The 24,442-nt window shown below is 48.0% G+C and overlaps 1 protein-coding gene across 1 annotated transcript; it reads left to right on the top strand.

Annotated features, from left to right (window-relative positions):
• The first annotated feature begins 6,146 nt into the window (after nt 1–6,146).
• On the top strand, nt 6,147–24,442 carry DDX23 (DEAD-box helicase 23). The gene is made up of 17 exons (XM_059682706.1): nt 6,147–6,297; nt 12,849–13,057; nt 13,415–13,519; nt 14,932–15,025; nt 15,134–15,199; nt 15,984–16,122; nt 16,366–16,499; nt 16,633–16,745; nt 18,183–18,326; nt 18,424–18,649; nt 18,933–19,078; nt 19,766–19,943; nt 20,716–20,958; nt 21,383–21,534; nt 21,742–21,850; nt 22,795–22,969; nt 23,575–24,442. The coding sequence occupies exons 2-17, from the start codon at nt 12,849–12,851 to the stop codon at nt 23,796–23,798; spliced, it is 2,457 nt and encodes an 818-aa protein (XP_059538689.1). The 5' UTR covers nt 6,147–6,297; the 3' UTR covers nt 23,799–24,442.

Here is a 24,442-nt window from a genome sequence, read left to right as displayed (position 1 = left end):
TGAGGAAAAGGCTGCCCTGGGGCCCTCTCTGTGGGCGGCAGAGCGGCTGCCTCCACCGTTTCCGTTCCAGTTCCCGGCACTTCCAACAAGGATCTCCTCCCTCTACTCCCACCCCTACTCACCCCCAACCCCATCCAAGTCCTGCTAAGCCACTGAGGATCTTAGCCCGAGGGCAGGGTTTCTCAACCTTGGAACTAAAGACATTTTAGCCTAGAAAAGGGATTGCTGTGAGGGTTGTCCTGTGCATTGGAGGAGGCTTAGCATCCCTGGCCTCTCTACCTGTTAGAGGCCAGCAGCAGCCCCCCTCCCCAGTTGTCTACCACCAAAATGTTTCCAGATGTTGCTAAGTGTCCCCTGGGGCACACTCACTCCTGGTTGAGAACCACTGTCCCAGAGAGTGTAGAGAGAGCGACAGGTTTGGTGAATCCCAAGGATCCAAGCTGCTGAGATCCCAACCTGCAGGAGTTCTGGTCTCATCTGAGTTCAAAGAGAAATGATGTCTTCTGCTTTCTTGAACTCCGAATTCTATTGCCTGTTGAGGGCAGCTCAGGGGCCTCCGCTTCCCTTCTCTTCAGTGACCTATAGTTCTTTTTTCCAAGTTTCATAGTGTGTTGGAAATAGAGAGCTACTAGGCATTGAGTGTGCCCAGCGCTGTGCTGATAGCTTTACCAACGTCACATTTATTAACCCTACAAATGAGAATAGCTGACATTTGTTACATGTTTACTGTGGGTCGGAGATGCTTTTGAGTTCTTTATATATTACTAGAGGCCCGGTGCACAAAAATTTGTGCACTCGGGGGGGGGAGGGGGGGTCCCTCAGCCTGGCCTGTGCCCTCTCGCAGTCTGGGACCCCTCGGGAGATAACGACCTGCTGGCTTAGGCCTGCTCCCGGGTGGCAGAGGGCAGGCCCAATCCCTAGGTGCAGCCCCTGGTCGGGCTCAGAGCAGGGCCGATTGGGGAGTTGGGGCGCCGTCCCCTGTCATGCACAGAGCAGGGCCCATCAGGGGGTTGGGGTGCTGCCCTCTATCACCCACAGAGCAGGGCAGATCAGGGGGTTGGGGCGCCGCCACTCTCACACTCAGGGCAGGGCTGATGGGGAGGTTATGGCTCTACCCCGTCATACACAGAGCAGGGCCCGTGGGGGTTGGGGAGCTCCCCCCTATCAGGCACAGAGCAGGGCTGCTCAGGGGGTTGGGGCCCCGCCCCCTGTCACACACAGAGCCGCAGGGCGATCAGGGGGTTTGGGTGCTGCCCCCTGTCATGCTGATTCCAGTGCCGGGAGGCCTCACGGCTCCGCTGATCCCGGTGCCGGGAGGCATATTACCCTTTTACTATATACGGTAGAGGCCTGGTGCATGGGTGGGGCCGGCTGGTTTGCCCTGAAGGGTGTCCTGGATCAGGGTGGGGGTCCCCACTGGGGTGCCTGGCCAGCCTGGGTGAGGGGCTGAGGGCTGTTTTCAGACTGGGGGTGACTGAACTCCCAAACGCTCCTTTTTTCCTTTTTTTCTTTTTCTTTTTTTTTATTCTGGGCCAGCTTTAGCTTGAGGCTTGGCTCCAGCTCTTAGGCCTCCGGCTGAAAGTAGGTTTCTGGCCTTTGCTTACAATGTTGCGAATCTGCTGGCTGAAGTTGGGCGTATTTGTTACAATGTTTCTTAAGCTGCCGGCGGGGAACGTTGGTTTCCTCCGTCACTGAGGCAAGCAAGCCTCATGTTAGTTTCAAGCTGCCTGGCTGCCGGCGGCCATCTTGGCTGACAGTTAATTTGCATATCTCGCTGATTAGCCAATGAAAAGGGTATCGGTTGTACGCCAATTACCATGTTTCTCTTTTATTAGATAGGATTTATTCCTATGGAGTACTAGCTACTTCATTTTACAGACAAGGAAACAGGTTCAGAGAGACTAGTCAATGTGCCCAACGTCACACAGCCAGAAAGTGGTAGAAGCTGGATGCAAATCCAGGTAACCTGGCTCCAGAACATGCACTTCTCACTGCTCAGAGGCAAGTCCTACCCTGAGGCAAGTCATATTATTATCGCTATTTTATAAATAAGGAAACAGAAAAGCCAGAGATGCCACATAACTTGCACGAGATCATACTGCTTTTATGTAGTGGAATCAAGATTCAAACCAAGTCTCATCGCTAACTATAACCCCATTGGCCCATTACTGCTAGCCGTGTTGTACCTAAAAAAGGAGACTCCCTGTGGTCCTCATTAGAACATAGTCTCTTTGTCTCCATCTCCAAAGATGCATGCTTGTGGAAGAACTAACAGGTTAAAACAAACAAGTATCTTTTTTGTTGTTGTTGATCCTCACCCAAGGATATTGTTTCCATTGATTTATAGAGAGAGTGAAAGGGAGGAAGGGAGGGAGGGGGAGAGAGAGAGAAACAACTGTGTGCATCTACTGCCTGCCTCCCACACATGCTCTGACTGGGGCCAGGGATCAAACCTGCAACCCAGGTATGTGCCCTTGACCAGAAATCAAACCCGAGACCCTTGGGTGTGAGAGCGGACCTTCTAACCACTGAACCACACAAGCCAGGGATCAAATAAGTATCTTTTAAGCTCAATGTTTTATTTGTCTCATTCATGAGAGAAATGTGCTAGAACTATTATGAACCTGGACAACCTCATCACTTCTCTGGGTTTTAATTTACCCATTTAAAAAATATATATATTTTTTATTGATTTCAGAGAGGAAAGGAGAGGGAAAGAGAGATAGAAACATCAATGATGAGAGAGAATCATTGATAGGCTACCTTCTGCACACCCCCTACTGGAGATCAAGCTCACAACCCTGGCAGGTGCCCTTGATTGAAATCGAACCTGGGACCCTTCAGTCCACAGGCCGACGCTCAATCCACTGAGCCAAACAGTCTAGGGCTACCCATTTTTATTTATTTTTAAAAATATATATTTCTTTATTGATTTCAGAGAGGAAGGGAGAGGGAGAGAGAGATAGAAACATCAATGATGAGAATCATCAATCGGCTGCTTCCTGCATGCCCCCCACCGGGAATCGAGCCCACAACCCAGGCATGTGCCCTTGGCTGGAATCGAGCCCGGGACCCTTCAGTCCGCAGGCCGACACTCTACCCACTGAGTCAAACCGGCTAGGGCTAGGGCTACCCATTTTTAAAGATGAGGAATGAAAATCTGGAAATAGGAAAAGAGCATGGATTCTGAAGTTGAAACCTGGCTCCATTCTTTTAACTATGTGGCCTTTGAAGGCATAATTAATTTTTCTGGGCCACAATCTTATCAGTAAAATACTGTTATTAGAACTCAGGAAAATAAGTAAGGTAAGTTAAATGTCCAGCACAGAGTTGGGCACTTAGAAGATTTTCAGTACAACAAACAACAAGTGTTGGAGAGGATGTGGAGAAAAAGGAACCCTTCTGCACTGCTGGTGGGAATGCAGACTGGTGCAGCCACTGTGGAGAACAGTATGGAGCTACCTCAGAAGACTAAAAATGGAACTCCCATTTGACCCAGTGATCCCACTACTAGGAATATATCCCAAGAAACCAGAAACGCCAATTAGAAAGGATATATGCACCCCTATGTTCATAGCAGCACAATTCACCATAGCTAAGATTTGGAAACTGCCTAAGTGCCCATCAGCAGATGAGTGGATTAGAAAACTGTGGTACATATACACAATGGAATACTATGCTGCTGTAAAAAGGAAGGAACTCTTGCCTTTTGCAACAGCATGGATGGAACTGGAGAGCATTATGCTAAGTGAAATAAGCCAGTCAGAGAAAGATAAATACCACATGATCTCACTCATTTGTGGATTATAGAGAACAACATAGACTGATGAAAAGGGACAGACCCAAAGACTGAGAAACAGCAATCAGGCTATCAATCCCCAGAAGGAAAGTAGGGGAGGGCGGGGGTAAGGGGAAGAGATCAACAGAAGGACTTGTATACATGTATATAAGCCAAACCAATGGACATGGACAACGGGGGGATGGGAGCAAAAAATAAAAAAATAAAAAAATAAAGTAATGAAGTAATAGTTCTCAAAAAAAAAAAAAAGATTTTCAGTAAAGATTTAAGTGCAGCTGTTAAAAGATTCATCTACAGCTTTGATCTGATTGTTAGCTGGGTTTGCATTCTGTGAGTGGAGAGCCCTCCAGTGTCCACTGGGTGAATTGCACATAATAGGCTACTTTGCCTTCAGTTCTGTCTCTGGGGTAAAAGTGGCGGCGGATCAATGGCGGCAGAACTCAGAGCAGAAGGGTACCTCTCCCAGGAGAACTTGGGCCGTTGTGCATGATGCTCAGGGCTTTAGAATTAATTGCGTCTATCCAGAGGCTCTGCTTGAGGAGAACTGAACATATATTCAGAGAGAAAAGCCAGCCCCTGCAGCTATAAGGGATTGAAACAAAAAAGCTGCCTGGCTGGGTGGCTTGGTTGATGTGTCATCTTGTACACCAAAAGGTTGCAGGTTCGGTCCCTGGTCAGGGTACATATTATGTTTCTATGTTCCTCACCCCCCCCCCCCCGGACCGGTTTCCTCTCTAAAATCAATAAATATATCCTCGAGTGAGGATTTTTAAAAAGCCGATGGGAAATGGGAAGGAAGGAGGCATTAGATACTTCCTGGTATCTACTTAAGCCCATTCTAGAAGTTGCAAGGAACTGTGAATGATAAGACCAAAGAAAAACAAAGTGAACACACAGTTTGGGGAGTGTGTGTATGTGTAGGAGGAACTCGGTGGAGGACTGAAGTGGGAGAGGGGGTGGAATATGAGGAAGAAAGAAGCCAGGGTCCTATCTGGAGTGTTGAGAAAACATGTGCCACTGCCCAGAACTTTGGAATCTGTTGTGTGGCCTCATTTTGAGTTGTCTCAATAAAGGAGTTATTATCGTGGGTTGCTAAAACATTCTCCTAAACCTGGGATAGTCCCAAACAATGAACAGATCCACCTTCATTGTGAAATACTCAGCTACACCTGTAAGCTACCTTTTTTTTTTTCAAGAGGAGAATGTTGATTTATTTTATTTCATTTTAAATATATTTTATTGATTTTTTTACAGAGAGGAAGGGAGAGGGATAGAGAGTTAGAAACATCGATCAGCTGCCTCCTGCACACTCCCTACTGGGGTTGTGCTGTTGTAATGTACCCCACAAATCACAGAAGGACGCCTCAAGAAGTCGAATTAGAGTCACATTTATTGCAATCCGGGACTATGAGGGGCCATTTTGCTTTCCCAAATCTCATAGTGATAAGATGGTGGCAAAGCCAGACTTATATAGGCAAAGATCGCAAAGGTATTGATTACATCTCAAGGTTTGGAATGAGGAACCTGGTTTGTAAAAAAGCAGTTTACAGAAGCAGAAGCAGCATGTTAATTATAGTTTTGGGTCTCGGAGTCACTGAGTTGACCTGGGTTAAACTTAGGCATGTTATCTAAATTACAGTTTTGGGTCTCTGGAACACTGAGTCAACAAGGATAGTTAACTGGAGCCCTCTGACGTTGGGATAACTGTGCTGTCCTTCCCAGGTAAAGGAAAATGTGCTAAGACCAGTATGACTACAACCCATGGGATATTCACATTACAATCAATAAGGCATTTAATCGAATGGGATGACTTATACAATTTAGAAAATCAAAGTAACGTTTCTATTGTTAAACAAAGCAAATAAGCACAGAAGCCAAACAGCAGGGTTAAAGTTAAACTACAGTTTCTACCTGAGATGATTGCTACCATACTTCAGTGCCCGCAACCAAGGTACATGCCCTTGATGGGAATCGAACCTGGGACCCTTGAGTCAGCAGGCTGACGCGCTATCCACTGAGTCAAACCGGTTAGGGCTGTAACCTAACTTTTACTGGTATTTGTCCACCTATGAAGTGGGACTAATAATCTCTCTCACAGATATTTTTGTAAAAACGCTTTCCACAAAGGGAAGTAAGCCACAAGCAATGGTAGTCGTTGGCTACAGTTTCTAGGAAGACCAGCATATTCCAAGAAGACGGCGCTGGGAAGGAGCCTTTTGCGGGAAGCCCACCCACGGAAAACTCTTCCGCTGGCCGACTCAGATGTTTGACGAACTACATTGCCCAGCAGACTCCGCGCCCCGGGGTTGACGCTAGCGCCGTGCATTCTGGGATTGGTAGTTCTGGAGCTCTCATGGGCAAGTGCAGCCCAGTATTAGGAACTCGCCTTCCCAGCTTACCGCGCGGTCGTGGGGGTGCATCTCGGCGACCCGGAAAAGGGAAAGATGGCGACTGCTGGGCGACGTTGAGGCCGCGTTGGGCGGTTCAGAGTCAGAGTGGTGAGTCCCGGGCGATGGAGGCGGTTCCCACGAGCTTGCACAGAGGGCGCGAGTGGAGGCACGGCGGTGGCCCCTGCCTCCGGGACCAGGCGGGGAAGAACGGCTCAGGGAAGGGGCCTGAGCCCGGAAGGCTCTAGCCGGCAAGAGCGAAGGGGCGCGGGCCCCAGAGGGTAGTGTTGGTTCTGGGGAGCGCAGGCCAGGTCCCATGGCACAGCATCTGGGATGCCCCCCGTCTGACCTTATTCCTTCTTGTTTTGAGTAGCCCTTGCTCCAGCCAAACTAGGACCCTGGCTTTTCTCCCAGAACCAGTCATGCTTTCCCGCCTCTGCGCCTTCTATATTATTTCTTTTTCCCGGAATGACTTATTTTCCGCACCCTCAATTACACATCTTTAAATTCTACCTATACTTAAATGCTAAAAGCCACTTCCTCTGCAGATGTTACAAATGAAAGGAAACTTCTTTGAACTCATGCAATAGATACTCCATCTGAGCCTTCATCTTGGTATGCGTCTCATAACCTGTATTGTTCTGCAGAACAAACTTCCTGATTTCCTTTTGTAACTCTCACAGCACCTAGCGCAGTGCCTTGTACGTAGTGGATGTTTGACAAAAACTTCAACAACAACAAAAGAATGTGCCCCTGCCCTACAAGAACTGAGGAACTCAAAGATCTGGAGATTTGCAAGGACGGCTGCTGAAAGCAATGGCTAGGGTGTGCCCGTGATAAATAAGTAGAACTTAGAATACAAGTTGCCTGTGTTTACTGTCTTCTCGCTCCGCTCAGGCTTCTACCCCAGTGCCATCGAAATAGCTCTTGTCAGGGTTACCAGTCACCTCCATTTTTCGAGATTCAAGAGTCACCACTCCTCTATCTCCTAGTCTTCCTCCACTTGGCATAGCTAACTACTCCCTCCTGGACACCTGCTTTGGCTTCTGTGATTTCCAGATCGTGGAAGTCCCTTTTTTCCCTCCTTTTACTTTACCTACCCCCCCCCCCCAAACCCCCCAATCCTTTCTCAGTGACATTAGCTTCTTTCCAGCTTTTCCTCCAAATGTTATAGTGTTCCAGAACTCAGCCCTGTGTTCCTTCTGGTTTGTTTTCTTCTTTAACCATACTGCCTACTTAAGTGTTATAACTTAGTGTCCCATGGCTTTAAAAACCATCTAAGCATCAGTGACTTAAATTTTTGTCTCCACGGCCTCTGTTCTGAATTCCAGAGTTGCATTTTCAGCTGCCTTCCTGCAGTCTCCATTTGGTTTTCTTGGCTGACATGGCCAAAAGGAAACGTTATTTCCTCCTAAGTCTCCTCACTCCCGCTCCCCGAGTCTTTGTCAGTCACTGATGGCACCAGCAACCACTAGGTTGTTCAAACCATAAATTTAGGAGCTGTCGTTGTGTCCCTTTCCCCTCTCTCCCTTCATTATTAGTACGTCCTGTCAGCTCTGCCTCCAAAGTATATCCTGACGCCGTCTACTTCTTTTCATCCTTCATTGCCACTTTCCTAGAACAAGCCTCTGTCATCTCTTGTCTAGACTACTATAATAGCATTCTCAATGCTTCTGTTTCCACCCTTTTTAAAAAATACATATTTTTTTATTGATTCCAGAGAGAAAGGGAGAGAGACAGAAACATCAATGATGAGGGAGAATCATTGATTGGCTGCCTCCTGCACTCTCCTGACTGGGGATGGAGCCTGAAATCTAGGCATGTGCCCTGACTAGGAATCAAACCACAGTCTCCTAGTTCACAAGTCAACACTCAGCCACTGAACCACACCGGCCAGACTCACACAAGTCTGTTTTTAATTGGCAAACACGCTAAGCTAATTCCTGCCCAGGCCCTTAATAATTGCTTCTACCCAGTAAGTTCTTTTACCTGTTTTTTGTAGGCTCACTCTTTCCCATCATTCAAATCTCAGCTTACAGTGCATGTAAAAAATTCTTTTCCTGCACTTTCTTGTCTCTTGCTCATACCTCTCCCCATTATATCTGTTTTATTCTCTTCATTAGTTCTTGTTGCTATTTGAACTTATTACTTAACTGTTGTCTGCTTTACTGGAATTTAAGTGTTAGAGATCTGAGACTTTGTTTTGTTTATAGGTATATCTCTGCTACACAGAACAGTTTCTGGCACCTATCAGGTGCTTGAGTAATATTTATTGAAACAATCAATGATGTCTAGGATGCTTTCTAGAGAAAATAGCCTTTCTTCTGGAGTGTTTTCTTAGGGCTGTACGTGGTAGAGACATCAATATAATTTGAGGTACTGATATAGAACATTCAGTCATTTCTCAGGCAGTCGTGAGATAAAATGGGATGTTTCTCCACCTTTTGAAAGTGCTACTTGTTCATTTTTCTTTTCTTTATAAGTTCTCCCTTCTTAAAAATACATGGCAGGGTATGACGTGGGAAAAGGGGGTTGTAAACTAAAGCTTAGGGGACTGATATTCTAGCTGAACCATTTGAGGCTAAAATAAGTTCTGAGAAATTTATCCCAAGTTGGGGATGGAGATGATGGTTGTAATGATGATGATGATGGGGTAGAGGCAGATTCAGACTTGCTGTTGTTTTAGCAAGTGAAGTGAAGTAGATTTTGTAGTCTGAAAGACAGTTGACAGTGTGGCAGTGTTCAGTGTTCCCAGGCAAAAGGGAACGGGGCTTAATTCCTGCGCAAACCTTTCATGGGACTGGGCAATGATCAAGACTGTGAAAATCTGAGTAGGGAATGCCAGTCAGAATGTCTACGACCTGTAGTTTTTGGTATCTACCTTTCTTCTGAAATAATTATAGGTTTATAGGAAGTTGCAAAAAATAAAAAAGTTCATGGAGGTACTATGTACCCTTCAAGCTTTTCCCATTGTATAACTAGAAGTACCTTTCTGTTTCTCCAGTTAAATTTAGTTTTTCCTTGAAATGGTAACTATAATGCCAAATCTCAAAGTTAGACAGCCCTCCCCCCGTTTGAGCTTTTTTTGTGAGCTCAAGAGAACATATCCCCTTAGGTTTGTGTGTTGACTGATTCTGGTGGGCTGGCAGACCTAACAGACTCCTAAGATAAGCAATACAGGATGTTTCTAGAGGTAGGAGTACACTAGTTATTTACTAACATCTCTTTTAATACTCTTGCAGTCTAAATTTAAAAATAAGGTATATTAGTTATATACTTTTAGAAATGAATATATACAAAAACTAACTGCCGGAAGCTGGTCCATCCTTCTGCTTGAGACAGTTGCTGCAGGGAAGAAACATCTGTACAGCATATGTTTCAAGGGACCTGGCGTATATGGCATACTGTTCTTAATATGTTTGCTCCCCTTCTTGGAGCTATGTGTTTTAAACAGGACCACCTCTCCGAGAAAGGTTGTTTCCCCAGGTGAGGATTTTTCCCTGGAGTTAGGGAGGGAATAAAACCCCTTAAGTAAGTGCCAGGAGGGTAATTAATCACTTTAACTATGAACAATCACATAAGCTACATAATCTTTACTTAGGATAATCTCCTTCATTTTCTTCCTTGTAGCTTAATAGAACAATAGAGTAACCTTGGAATGGAGATAAGAAATGCCCTAACCTTTGGAATAGAATTGATAGGATTAAAATCCACTGGTATAAATACAGATGTAACAAGACAATAAACACAGAACTTGGCTGGAGATCCTGGCTAGAGAACCTGGCTATGATGATCAGCTGAACGCTGCCTCTGTGTCATTCCTTCTTCGCTGACTCTGTCCTCACCTTTGTGAACCCCTGGACCTGCTAGGGATGGATCCCAACAACTAACCACAGAAAGGCAATCCTATCTAATAAAAGAGACATGGTAATTAGCATACGGCCACTACCCTTCCCATTGGCTAATCAGGGCGATATGCAAATTAACTGCCAGCCAAGATGGCGGCCGGCAGCCAGGCAGCTGGAAGCTAACATGAGGCTTACTTGCTTCAGTGATGGAGGACTCCAATGTTCCCCGCCTGCCGCTGCCAGCCTCTGAGCTTGCAGTTTGAAACATTGTTACAAATATAGAAACTAAACAAAACCCCATAAACCTGCTTTCATTGGGGCCGGGATCTCAGAGCTGGAGTTGATACAGTGTCTCGATTATAGAACCTAAACAAACCAGATACCTGCTTTCAGCAGCAGAGGCCTCAGAGCTGGAGCCAGAGCTAAAGCTGGCCCAGAATAAAAAAAAAAAAGAAAAAGAAAAAAAGGAGCGGTTGGGAGCTTCAGTCACCCACCAGCCTGAAAACAGCCCTCAGCCCCTCACCCAGACTGGGGCACCCCAGGGGGACCCCCACCCTGAAGGGTGTGTGACCAGCTGCAAACAGCCATCATCCCCTCATCCAGGCTGGCCAGGCACCCAAGCCGGACCCCCACCCTGATCCAGGACACCCTTCAGGGCAAACCAGCTGGCCCCCACCCATGCACCAGGCCAATATCCTATATAGTAAAAGGGTAATATGCCTCCCAGCACCGGGATCAGCGGAGCCACGAGGCCTCCCAGCACTGGGATCAGCGTGACAGGGGGCAGTGCCCAAACCCCCTGATTGCCCTGCGGCTCTGTGTGTGGCAGGGGGCAGGGCCACAACCTCCCTATCCGCCCTGCTCTGTTCGTGACAGGGGAAGGCGCCCCAACCTCCTGATCAGCCCTGCTCTGTGCCTGATACGGGGGAGCTCCCCAACCCCCTGATCGCCCTGCGGCTCTGTGTGTGACAGGGTGCGGTGCCCCAACCCCCTGATCGACCCTGCTCTGTGCATGACAGGGTGCAGTGCCCTAATCCCCCCGCCCCCACGGGCCCTGCTCTGTGTGTGACGGGGTAGAGCCATAACCTCCCCATAGGCCCTGCCCTGAGTGTGAGAGGGGCGGCACCCCAACCCCCTGATCGGCCCTGCTCTGTGGGTGATAGAGGGCGGCGCCACAACCCCCACCCCTCCCACGGGCCCTGCTCTGTGTGTGATGGGGTAGAGCCATAACCTCCCCATCGGCCCTGCCCTGAGTGTGACAGTGGCGGCGCCCCAACCCCCTGATCGGCCCTGCTCTGTGGGTGATAGAGGACGGCGTCCCAACCCCCTGATCCGCCCTGCTCTGTGTGTGACAGGGGGCGGTGCCCCAACTCCCCTATCGGCCCTACTCTGTGCGTGACAGGGGGCAGCGCCCCAACCCCCTGATTGGCCCTGCTCTGTGTGTGACGGGGTGGTGCCGCAACCTCCCCATCGACCCTGCCTTGAGTGTGACGGGGGCGGTGCCCCAATCCCCCAATCGGCCCTACCCTGAGCGTGACTGAGGGTGGCATCACAACCTCCCAATCCGCTCTGCTCTGTGCATGACAGGGGGTGGTGCCCCAACTCCCCAATCGGCCCTGCTCTGAGCCCAACCAGGGGCTGCACCTAGGGATTGGGCCTGCCCTCTGCCACCCGGGAGCAGGCCTAAGCCAGGAGGGCGTTATCTCCCCAGGGGTCCCAGACTGCGAGAGGGCACAGGCCAGGCTGAGGGACCCCCCTTCCCCCCGAGTGCACAAATTTTTGTGCACCGGGCCTCTAGTCTATACTAATAAAAGGGTAATATGCTAATTAGACCGGGAGACCTTCCAGACTTCCTTTCGGACAAAGCCATGGTGGTGGGGCCAAGGCAGAGGCAGTTAGGGGTGATCAGGCTGGGGGGGGGGCAGTTAGGGGCGATCAGGCCCAGGGCGGCATTTAGGGGCGATCAGGCCGGGGGGTGGCAGTTGGGGGCAAGCAGGCTGGCAGGGGGGCAGTTGGGGGTGAGCAGGCTGGCAGGGGGGGCAGTTGGGGGCAAGCAGGCTGGCGGGGGGGGGGCAGTTGGGGGCGAGCAGGCCAGCGGGGGAAGCAGTTGGGGGTGAGTAGGCCGGTGGTGGGGGGCAGTTGGGGGCAAGCAGGCTGGCAGGCAGGTGAGCGGTTAGGTACCAGCGGTCCCGGATTGCAGGAGGGATGTCCGACTGCCGGACGTCCCACGAGGGGTCCCAGACTGGAGAGAGTGCAGGCCAGGCTGAGAGGACCTCCACCCCCTGCACGAATTTCATGCACTGGGCCACTAGTATAGTATAATGAGTAAAAGTGGGCCTCTGGAGTCTACTGCCTGGAGCTCTGCCATTTACCACCTGTGTGTCCTTAGGCAAGTTACTTTATACACCTGAGCTTCAGTTTCCTCATCTATAAGGTAGGCATATTAATATATCTACGTCATAGGGTTGTTTTGAGATTAAGTACTTATATATAAACAGTTTAGAGTAGTACCCAGTACAGTGGGGCCTTGACTTACGAGTGTCCTGACTAACCAGTTTTTCGAGATACGAGCTGTCTCGGCCGGTTGCGAGCTAAAATTCGGGTTACGAGCCAGCTTCAGATACCCCGCCGCTAGTTGGCACAGCGAATGTCACAGTGAACGCCACAACATCAGCCCAGCATCACGTGTCTCACTCGTTCACTTTAAGATTTGACATACGAGTAATTTGAGTTACGAGCTCCGTCACGGAACGAATTAAACTCGTAAGTCAAGGCCCCACTGTACATAATAAGTACTCCTCTTACCCTTGACAGATGGCAGGAGAGTTGGCTGACAAGAAGGACCGTGATGTGTCACCTTCCAAGGAGGAAAGGAAGCGATCTCGGTCACCTGACAGAGAACGGGATAGAGACCGGGACCGGAAATCTTCCCCTTCTAAAGATAGAAAGCGGCATCGGTCAAGGGAAAGGCGTCGAGGGGGCAGCCGGTCTCGCTCCCGTTCCCGGTCCAAGTCTACGGAAAGGTAGAGTAACTTTGTATGTCTGCTGTGTCGAAAGGGAGAGTACCTTTCAGACTTCTTCATTCCTGGTTCCTCTGATACCTCCAGATTAGGAGGGATCTGTACCTAGAGCCTCATTAGCTCAAAAGGTCCAGAGTTAGTTCATCTGTTCATATAGTCCACGTTCTATCATTGCCATTAATACTTAGCAGTGCAACTCTGAGCTGTAAGATCTTAGAACCCCTCAAAACTTCCCCAAGAAACACATTTCTCAATTTGTAAAATTTTACTGGGGAGAAAAGATCATCGGACCTTCTTAGGCTGCAGTGGAGCCCGATACTCTGGAAATATCCAGTGATTTCTTAAATTTGTTGTCTTCAGAGAACGACGGCACCGAGAGCGAGATAAGGAGCGGGATCGGAATAAGAAGGACCGAGATCGGGATAAGGATGGGCACAGACGGGACAAGGACCGGAAACGATCCAGGTACCTGAGGGAATGAGAGGGGGCTTTAGGGGAATGCTCCCATCTCCTTCTCTCTGCATCTGAGTTTGGTCAGCTTTGTAAGAAGGTAAATTTTCCTGAGTGGATCCTATTGGCAGTTACTGCAGAGCTGCCTTTTTTTATTTTTATTTGAAAATACATTTTTATTGATTTCAGAGAAGAAGGAAGAGGGAGAGAGAGATAGAAACACCAGTAATGAGAGAGAATCATTGATTGGCTGCCTCCTTCATGCCCCACACTGGGGATCAAGCCCACAGCCTGGGTATATGTCCTGACCAGGAATTGAACTATGACCTCCTAGTTCATAGGTCGATGTTCAACCACTGAGACATGCCAGTTGGACAGAGCTGTCCTTTTTAGAAGGCATGTGTCTTTAGAACATATAACAGTTAGTGAAGTCACAACTCTTGAGGGTCAGCTTGTCTTAGAATTTAGAAATGAGTTTGAAAAGGTTACCAGCCTACAAAGCATTCCTTTAGCTCCTCTGAACCATTCAGTTTTCTACCCAGGATATACAGCATGTGTTTTTGGGAATAGCTTAATGCCCTAGTGTCTTTTTTTTATTATTATTAAATATTTTTTATTGATTTCAGAGGGGAAGGTAGAGGGAAAGAGAGAAAGAAACATCAATGATGAGAGAGAACCATCACCCGGCTGGGCTGCCTCCTGCACGCCCCCTACTGGGGATTGAGCCCACAGCCCGGGCATGTGCCCTTGACCGGAATTGAACCTGGGACCCTTCAGTCCACAGGCCGACACTCTATCGACTGAGCCAAACTGGCTAGGGCTTCCCTAGTGTCTTGATAGCTTTCTTCTGGGAACTTTTTATGCAGAGTTTTTATTTGGCCCCAATATGTACTTAGAATTCAGGGCAAAGGACAGAATTCTTATAACAAAGTTGTTTGAGATCTCTTGAAGATTACACTTACAGCAGATGTGGGGAAAGGATTGCTATGACTGATAGTAAGGAAAATGAGGAAGGGACATATATAGCAGTGTCTTGGAAGGGTGTATATGGGTGGCTGTGTAGACTAAATTCACTGTGTATTATGAAGCAGGATTTTTTTCTTTCAATGTGCAACTGCTATTTGGAGGAAATATTTTTGATATCAAAATATTTGGAAATATTTTGAAATGAAGACCCACTTGCCAGAAGAACTTAGTTTCAGAAAAGGAGATTCAGGTAGATTGGGACCAAGACGGGGCCATCATTGTGTTTCAGAGCAGGCAGAGTGACCATGCCTGCAAAGGAAGCATCCAGTCCTGTGGGTGACCCTGGGCCAGTCTTGCTGAGTCATGGGAAAACTTCCATCCTCTTTTTGGGGTCAGCCTGAACCTCATTCAGGGGCTGGGGTAAGACAGCAATAGACCTTTTCTGTTCTTTTTTCTTAAAGTTTATCTCCTGGACGAGGAAAAGATTTTAAATCTCGGAAAGACAGAGACTCTAAGAAGGATGACGAGGATGAACATGGTGATAAGAAGCCTAAGGCAAGCAAGAGGAAGGGTTTCTCATTTTCCTCTTGAATTCAAGCCCAATTTTTTGATCTTCAAAGGGATAGAGCCTTTATGGACTGAAGTCCTGTGTTTTATCTTCAGGCCCAGCCATTATCCCTAGAGGAACTTCTGGCCAAGAAAAAGGCCGAGGAAGAAGCTGAGGCTAAGGTAGGAACTGGAGGGTCTGTGTTAGTTGGCTCGGGCTGCCACAGAAAACACGACAGGCTGGGCCACTCCAACAACAGCAGTTTATTTGCTCCCCATTCTGGAGGCCAGTTGTCTGATATCAAAGAGACAGCAGGGCTGTTTCTTCTGAAGCCTCTCTCCTTGGTTTGTGGATAAATGTCTTTGTCTTCACATGGTCTTCCCTCTGGGCATGCGTATTCATGGTGTATGTGTGTCCAAATTTTTTTAAAATATATATTTTTAAAATAGATTTTTATTGATTTCAGAGAGGAAGGGAGAGGGAGAGAGAGACAGAAACATCTTTGAGAGAGAAACATCAATCGGCTGCCTCCTGCACGCACCCTACTGGGGATCGAGCCCACAGCCTGGGCGTGTGCCCTTACTGGGAATCAAACCAGCGACCTCCTGGTGCATGGAACGATGCTCAACCAACTGAGCCACACCAGCTGGGGCAGGTTTTTTTTCTTTTTCTTTTAAGGACACCAGTCAGGTTGAATTAGGACTTACCCTAAGGGTCTCGTTTTACCTTCAGTGCCTCTGTAAAGGCCCTGTCTCCAAATACAGTCACAATTGGAGGTACTGGGGGTTATGGCTTCCATATATGCATCTTGAGGGGACAAAGTTCAGCCCATAACAGGATCCTAAGCCTGTTTGTGTTTTTCTTAACAGGTTTAATGCCTGAGCAAATATGTTTTAGCTCCCTTTCATCTCCCAAACATCAGTGGTGTTCTAGCTCCTTTGTTTACAGTTCCAATCTATTTTGTAGCCCAAGTTCCTGTCCAAAGCAGAACGAGAGGCAGAGGCCCTGAAGCGACGGCAGCAGGAGGTGGAAGAGCGGCAGAAGATGCTTGAAGAAGAGAGGAAGAAAAGGAAACAGTTTCAAGACTTGGGCAGGAAAATGTTGGGTTCGTCTTCCTACCCCCTGTGGCCCCTGGATGGAATAGAAATGGGTGGGATGGGGTAGGAAGAGCTAGAAACTTGTTCTATAGTTTGGAAGAGGAAAGGATGGGGGAAGTTTATAAGAAAACTGTCTTTCTGTTATATCCCCCATTTCCCTTGTCTCATTTGGTGTCCATTGTCTGGGTCCTGCCATGCTCTTTTTTATTTTCACTGAGCTCTTCGGCAGCTTTGCTTTGTTTGGTCTGCAGAAGACCCTCAGGAGCGGGAACGACGGGAACGCAGGGAGAGGATGGAACGGGAGACCAATGGAAATGAGGATGAGGAAGGGCGGCAGAAGATCCGGGAGGAGAAGGATAAGAGCAAGGAACTGCATGCCATTAAGGTGCAGGCCTTGGTTCTGTTTTCACTCCCCCCGCCCCACACACAAATGAGCTTTAATTATTTAACCATTCTGATCTCTGCATGCGAGCTTTGGGCCTCAAGCTTGATGGGCTCTGTGTTCTGTCTGTGGGCAGGAGCGTTACCTGGGTGGCATTAAGAAGCGGCGCCGAACGAGGCATCTCAATGACCGCAAGTTTGTCTTTGAGTGGGATGCATCTGAGGACACATCTATTGACTACAACCCACTGTGAGTGGCTTCAGGCCTAAACTAGATCTTTTTTTTTAAATTACAGTTGACGCTCAATATTCTGTTAGTTTCAGGTATATGGCATAGTGGTTGGACATTTATGTAACTTTCAAAGTGATCCCCCCATAAGTCTAGTACCCACCTGAGACCATACATAGTTATTACAATAGTATTGACTATATTTTCTATGCACTACTTTACATCCCATGACTATTCTGTAACTGCCTATTTGTACTTCTTAATTCTTTCACCTTTTTCACTCATGTTCCCAAACCCCCTTCCATCTGTCCCATCAGTTCTCTGTATCTATGAGTCTATTTCTGTTTTGTTGGTGTATTTATTTTGTCTTTTTAGATTCCACATATAAGTGAAATCATATGGTAGTTGTCTTTCTTTGACTTATTTCACTTAACACAATACCCTCTAGGTCCATTCATGTGTTGCAAATGGTAAAGTTTTATTCTTTTTTACGGCTGAGTAGTATTCCATTGTATATGTGTACCACATTTTCTTTGTCCAGTTGTCTATTGATGGACACTTAGGTTGCTTCCATATATTGGCTGTTGTAAATAATGCTGCAGTGAATATAGGGGTGCATGTATCTTTTCCAGTTAGTGTTTTGGATGTCTTTGGATAAATACTCAGAAGTAGGATTGCTGAGTCATATGTTAGTTTTATTTTTAATTATTTGAGGAACTGCCACACTGTTTTCCATAGTGGCTACACCAATTTTGTAATCCCACCAACAGTGTACAAGGGTTCCCTTTTGTCTACATTCTCCCCAATACTTGTTACTTTTTGATAATAGGCATTCTGACAAATGTGAGATGATATTGTGGTTTTGATTTGCATTCCCTGATGATTAGTGATGTTGAGCATCTTTTCATGTGTCTAATGGCCATCTGTATATTCTCTTTGAAGAAGTGTCTTTTCAGGTCCTCAGCCCATATTTTTACTCAGATTGTTTGTCTTTTTGGTGTTAAGTTGTATGAGTTCTTTATATATTTTATTTGTTTTTCAACAACAAACATTTCTTGCAATTCTGAAAGCTGAGAAATCTAACATCAAGGATTCAGGGTATCTAGTGTTTAGTGAGAACAGAATTCTTGATTTGTACATGGCCATCTTCTTACTGTATCTTCACATGGCAGAGAGCCTGAGTTCTTTATATATTTTAGATATTACCCCTTATTAGATGTATTATTAACGAATAACTTCTCCCATTCCGTAGGTTGTCTGTCAGTTGTAGAGAGAAACAATGACTATAGAGATAGGATTAAGATAAGCTGGGATGGGGAAATTGATAAACTAGTATTAACCCAACACTCTGGGTGAGGAAAGACCCTGGCTAGGAAGGGGGATGTACATATTGGTAGTCGGCCCTTCCCTCCTGCTGCTGTAACAGCTCCTTTTTTTCTTCCTCTGTCCCAATCCCAGGTACAAAGAACGGCACCAGGTGCAGTTGTTGGGGCGAGGCTTCATTGCAGGCATCGACCTAAAGCAGCAGAAACGGGAACAGTCACGTTTCTATGGAGACCTAATGGAGAAGAGGAGAACACTGGAAGAAAAGGAGCAGGAGGAGTGAGTGGTCAGGGCTGGGGTGGTTGGGCACAGCCCAGAGTGTACAGAAAGGAGTTGGGGAAACTGATCCCACTTACTCCTCATGCTCCTGCTCCAGGGCAAGACTCCGCAAACTTCGTAAGAAGGAAGCCAAGCAGCGCTGGGATGATCGTCATTGGTCCCAGAAGAAGTTAGATGAGATGACGGACAGGGACTGGCGGATCTTCCGTGAGGACTACAGCATTACCACCAAAGGTGGCAAGATCCCTAATCCCATCCGATCATGGAAAGACTCTTCTCTGCCCCCACACATCTTGGAGGTCATTGATAAGTGTGGCTACAAGGTGAGGAGGGGCAGATTGGTTCAGAAGACCTGGCATGTTCCTATGTTGTAGGGGATACAAACTTTGTGCCTTGACTGTTGAGTGCCTTCTCTGCCAGTGGGCACCAAGGTGATACTGTCTATTACTTCCTGGTGGAAGTATTGGCCTTCGGTGATTGTGTTTCTTCTCAGGTCCCCATTCCTGTGAACTAGGCATATGTGCTAGCATATGTGCCCACTCTATCGGCAGTAGCCCAGGTAGTATAATTCTGCCTGTACCCATTACTCTCTCTGGGTCACTGCAGGAACCAACACCTATCCAGCGTCAGGCAATTCCCATTGGGCTACAGAATCGTGACATCATTGGTGTGGCTGAGACTGGCAGCGGCAAGACAGCAGCCTTCCTTATTCCGTTGCTGGTCTGGATCACTACTCTTCCCAAAATTGACAGGTGGGGTCATCTGTTACCAGTTGGAGTGGTTTAACTGGGTAGGGATGGTGAAAGTGGCAAATGAGTGTTTGGTTTTCTTTTTTAAATCTTTATTGTTGAAAGTATTACATATGTCCCCTTTTGCCCTCCATTAATCCCCTCTAGTCCGCCCCCATGGTTTCCTTTCTTTTTTATTGATTTTAGGGAGGAAAGGAGAGGGAGAGATAGAAACATCAGTCATGAGAGAGACTCATTGATTGGCTGCCTCCTGCATGCTCCCTACTGGGGATCAAGCCCGCAGCTCCGGACATGTGCCCTGACTTGGAATCGAAACATGATCTTCTGGTTCATGGATCGATGTTCAACCACTAAGCAACACTAGCCGAGCTGGAGTCTCTGATTTTTCTTTTTTTAATCTTCAAACATTTAATTTTATTTTTAATCTTTATTGTTGAAAGTATTACGTATGTCTCCTTTTTTTCTCCCATTGACTCTAGCTCACCACCGCCCCAGGCCTTCACCACCCTATTGTCTGTGTCCATGGGTTATGCATATTGGAATCTCTGGTTTTTAAGGGAGATCATTGCACCCTCTTCCCGCCATCCTCTCCATTTCCATAGCTGCTCTTAAGTGTGACTTGGTCTTGCTCCTGTTTGTGGCTGCATGGGAACCAAAGCTCCTGAAACTGGGATGCCCCATTTACCACAGGATCGAAGAGTCAGACCAGGGCCCCTACGCTATCATCCTGGCCCCCACCCGTGAGTTGGCTCAGCAGATTGAGGAAGAAACCATCAAGTTTGGGAAGCCACTAGGCATCCGCACTGTGGCTGTCATTGGCGGCATCTCCAGAGAAGACCAGGGCTTCAGGCTGCGCATGGGTTGTGAGGTTCGTTCGCTGTCTGGTGCTGAGCCGCTGTACCTACGTGGTTCTGGATGAGGCAGATAGGATGATTGACATGGGTTTTGAGCCAGCAGCTTTTTCTAGTTTCTGCCACAGACATTCAGTCAAATGAAGAAGAGGGCTGGTTTATATAGATGTACTACTGTTATTAAGAACTTATGCACCAGGGATTGTACTCTGCATGTCAGTAATTCTCACAACCATATGAGAGTACAGAGGGGAACGCCCATTATACAGATGCAGCTGAAGCTCCGGTCAATAACTTGTCCAAAGTTACACAGCTGGCAGTGGGCAGAGCTGAGATTCATACACAAATCCTGTGCCCTTAATCACTGCCAGACCAAGTCATTGACTTTGTGTGTTGCTACCTTTTCAGGCTAGGGAAGGAGAGCTTTTTATAACAAGTCTGATATAGGAATTGAGTTTTCTGCAGACTTCTTAGTGTATTATTTTATATAATCCCCTTCACGATAACTCTTAGTTTCTCTTCCATCTAAGAAAGTTCCTTCTGATTTTGCCTCCTCTGTCTAACCCCTATATCTTATTCAGAGACCCATTCATTCTTGAAAAAATGCAAGATAGCAACAAGCAATTTTGTGCCAATTCTCAGGAACCTTCACTGCCAAGCATAATTAGAGGTTGGGGGTCTAAGTTTCTTAGCTTTGGGGTTCTGTTGTCCAAGTGAGTGGGTAGTTCACAGAAGAGAGAAGAAGGGTGTATCTGCTGGGGCTACATATGATTCCACTGTACCCCCTAGATTGTGATTGCTACCCCAGGACGTCTGATTGATGTGCTGGAAAACCGCTATCTGGTGCTGAGCCGCTGTACCTACGTGGTTCTGGATGAGGCAGATAGGATGATTGACATGGGTTTTGAGCCAGACGTCCAGAAGATCCTGGAGCACATGCCTGTCACCAACCAGAAGCCGGACACGGATGAGGCTGAGGACCCTGAGAAGATGTTGGCCAACTTTGAGTCAGGGAAACATAAGTACCGCCAAGTAAGGCTGCTTCCCTGGGTTGGGAATATTTGGGCAAGTTGGCAAACCTGCTCTGGGGCCCTTCTTGCCTTCCATGGGCTCAGAGTGCATGTTTCCAAAATGGTGAGGCCTGCCTAGATGCAGTCCTCTGACAGTTGTAGCCATTTAGCTTAACCCTGGAAAAATGATTCCAAACAGTCACGGTACTGTCCACTATAGATGCTAACCAATGCCCTCAGCCTTTCTTATCATCATGAGATGCCAAGTTCAGGTACTAAGGAAAGAAGTGGGAAGGCAAAGGACACTATTTCCTAAGGTGGTGGCTATGAAAGTTTACACCATGGTTTATTTTAGATTCTTCAGCCTGGGCTGTACTGCCTGTGGCGATGGTAGGATATGTGATTGTATCTTCCTGGGCCCAAGGCTGAGCGTCCTGTTTTCCTAGACGGTCATGTTCACGGCCACCATGCCCCCAGCCGTGGAGCGTCTGGCCCGGAGCTATCTTCGGCGACCTGCTGTGGTGTACATCGGCTCTGCAGGCAAGCCCCATGAACGTGTGGAACAGAAGGTCTTCCTCATGTCAGAGTCAGAGAAGAGGTATGGGGACAGCTGAGCCAGGGGAAACGGGGCGGAGAAGGGGCCTTTTCAGTGGGAGTGGTGGCTGAAGGGCGATTGTTCTGCCTTGTTTTCTTGTTCAGTGCCCTGGGCATTGAAGAGCCTGGAATTGGTGTTTGTAGATCAGGGTTGGGCATTTCACTTGAGTAGGAGGTAGTGTGCATCTCATTTTTCTATTCTTCTCCCCAGGAAAAAGCTGCTGGCAATCTTGGAGCAAGGCTTTGACCCACCCATCATCATTTTCGTCAACCAGAAGAAGGGCTGTGATGTTTTGGCCAAATCCCTGGAGAAGATGGGGGTGTGTCTGGCGGGGGAGGGCAAAGTCCAGTCTCTTTGGTGTTACTTTCTGAAATTACAGGGCCCTTCCTAGGCTCCTGCTCTCAATTTTCACCCATTTTTCAATTTCTCCAGTATTGAACAAGTCAGGGCCAGAGGGAAGGGGAGGTGTGATGGAGACAGGAGGACTAAGACTGTCCATTCCAGTAGTGCCTACCAGAGCTCCCTTGGGTCTTCCTCCAGGCGGGCTTGGGCCAGGGAGAGTTATTTATTTTTTAAATATATTTTTATTCATTTCAGAGAGGAAGGGAGAAGGAGAGAAACATCAATGATGCGAGAGTCATTGATTGGCTGCCTCCTGACCACCCCCTGCTGGGGATGGAGCCTACAATCTGGGCATGTACTCTGACCGGGAATCAAACCGTGACCTCCTGGTTTATAGGTCGGCGCTCAATCACTGAGCTACACTGGCCCAGCTAGGGAGAGGTTTTGAGACACGTATTCTGGCAGGGGGTCTGAGGATGTGGAATAGGATGGGTCCAAGTTTGTTGTGTTTATGAATGTTTGGGAGAGGGGATAGTGTGGTCAGGAGGGTCAGTAGATCAAAGTCTTGATACTCGGTGTTTACACTTCCTTAAACTTCTTGGTCTCTGCTTTCTACCCTCATCTTTCACCCTCATCCTCTCTACTTCTAATCTGTGTGGCTTCATATCTCACCCCTGATTTTACCTTTGACCTTGCCCTGGTGCTCTCTGCCATGCCACATCCTGCTCTCTCCCACCCATTCTTCAGCTCACCTGTACTTTCCTTCTTTCAATTGCATTCATTCTTTCTCCTGCCTCCTTTCCCTTTTCCTTCTACCCTGCTGCTCTCTGAAACCCTCCCTCTCTGTCCCTACTCCCTCTTTACTTCTGTATCTTTCCATGATTCTATTGAACTTTCTTCACCTCACCATTCTCCCAACAGTACAATGCTTGTACACTGCACGGTGGAAAAGGCCAGGAGCAGCGGGAATTTGCACTGTCTAACCTCAAGGCCGGGGCCAAGGACATTTTGGTGGCTACAGATGTGGCAGGTCGGGGTATCGACATCCAAGATGTGTCTATGGTGGTCAACTATGATATGGCCAAAAACATCGAAGGTAAGTGAGGAAGTGGCTGCAGCCTGGGAAGGGGAGACCCCTTGTCTCATCCCCTTTGGTCGGTGCTGCTGCCGTCTCCCAGCCGTCTCTCAAATGGCGTGTCCCCGTGAGAAGAGCTCCTGCTCTTTTTTAAAAAGATTTTAAATTGATTTTTAGAGAGGAAGGGGGGTGCAGAGAAACACTGATTGAGAATGAAACATCAGTTGGCTGCCTTCTGCATGCCCCCCACCTGGGATTGAGCCCGCAACCCGGGCATGCGCCCTGACCAGGAAGGGAACCAGCAACCTTGTGGTGAATGGAATGACACCCAACCAACTGAGCCACACTGGTCAGGGCAAGCTCCTCTGTCTCATGTGGGCGTGTTGTCCCAGGACCTGGGGGAGCACTGTGTTTGGGGTGTGGAAGATAATGGGACTTGGCCCCTCAGTCTTCGTGGGGCAGGATGGCCCCATCAGTAGTAGTTGTGGGGAGAGCACGGTGGGTAGTGCAGGTTCAGGTGGTATGAGCTCTGTTCCTGCCTGTGGAGGTGTGGGGAGGACGATGCCTTTAGCAGTAGAGGCTTCAGACCTGGTTCCCTGAGTAACGTTCCTCTCCCCCTTCCCCAGATTATATCCACCGCATTGGCCGCACGGGACGAGCAGGCAAGAGTGGTGTGGCCATCACCTTCCTCACCAAAGAGGACTCTGCTGTGTTCTATGAGCTGAAGCAAGCCATCCTGGAGAGCCCGGTGTCTTCCTGCCCCCCAGAGCTAGCCAACCACCCAGATGCCCAGCACAAACCAGGCACCATCCTCACCAAGAAGCGCCGGGAAGAGACCATCTTTGCCTGACACAGCACCCTTCCCACCGGCTTCAAGGCAGGCTCTGAAGCCTGTTCTTCGGGACCCTCACATCTCCCTTTCCAGGTCCTCACTCTTATGGGGGCTTAGGAAAAATTCAGACTGCTTGGCTAGACCCTCAGGTTTGAAGGCCTGAGGGTGGGCTGCAAAGGAGGGAAGCTGCTGCAGGAGACAGGGAGAACAAATTACCACAGGTTTGGGCCCAGCTCTGCCCCTCTGGCTGACTTGGGGATTGCCAGTGTCGGGCAGCCAATGGCTTTGCCTCCCAGGCTGCTGGGAGGGTTTCTTCACACAGACTTGACACTTCGCACAGCATAAGCTGCAGCAACACTGTCGCCCTAGAGGACCCAGGGGATCGGCACTGTGAGGATTATGAACCTTGGACTCATTGTCATTTTGATAGCATTTGCCCTTTTGGATTATAAAACAAGATGAGAGCCTTGTTTAGAGCCGTGCACGGCCCCTGTGCCAAGGGGTGCTGTGCACCCCAGGCATCCCTCACCCAGGGAAGTTTTTTAGATGTGGGTCAGGGTGAGCCGGCTGTGTCCATCTTGAAGTCACTGAGTAAAATTTCTGTTTTCTATTCTCTGAAAAGATGAGTTTGTATGTTCTGAGAATAAATACATGAATATTAA

The sequence above is a fragment of the Myotis daubentonii genome, chromosome 2, assembly GCF_963259705.1.
Source record: "Myotis daubentonii chromosome 2, mMyoDau2.1, whole genome shotgun sequence".
Taxonomy (NCBI): Eukaryota; Metazoa; Chordata; class Mammalia; order Chiroptera; family Vespertilionidae; genus Myotis; species Myotis daubentonii.
The sequence above is the reverse complement of the archived record's forward strand: the minus strand, read 5'-3'. Positions and strand labels throughout refer to the sequence as shown.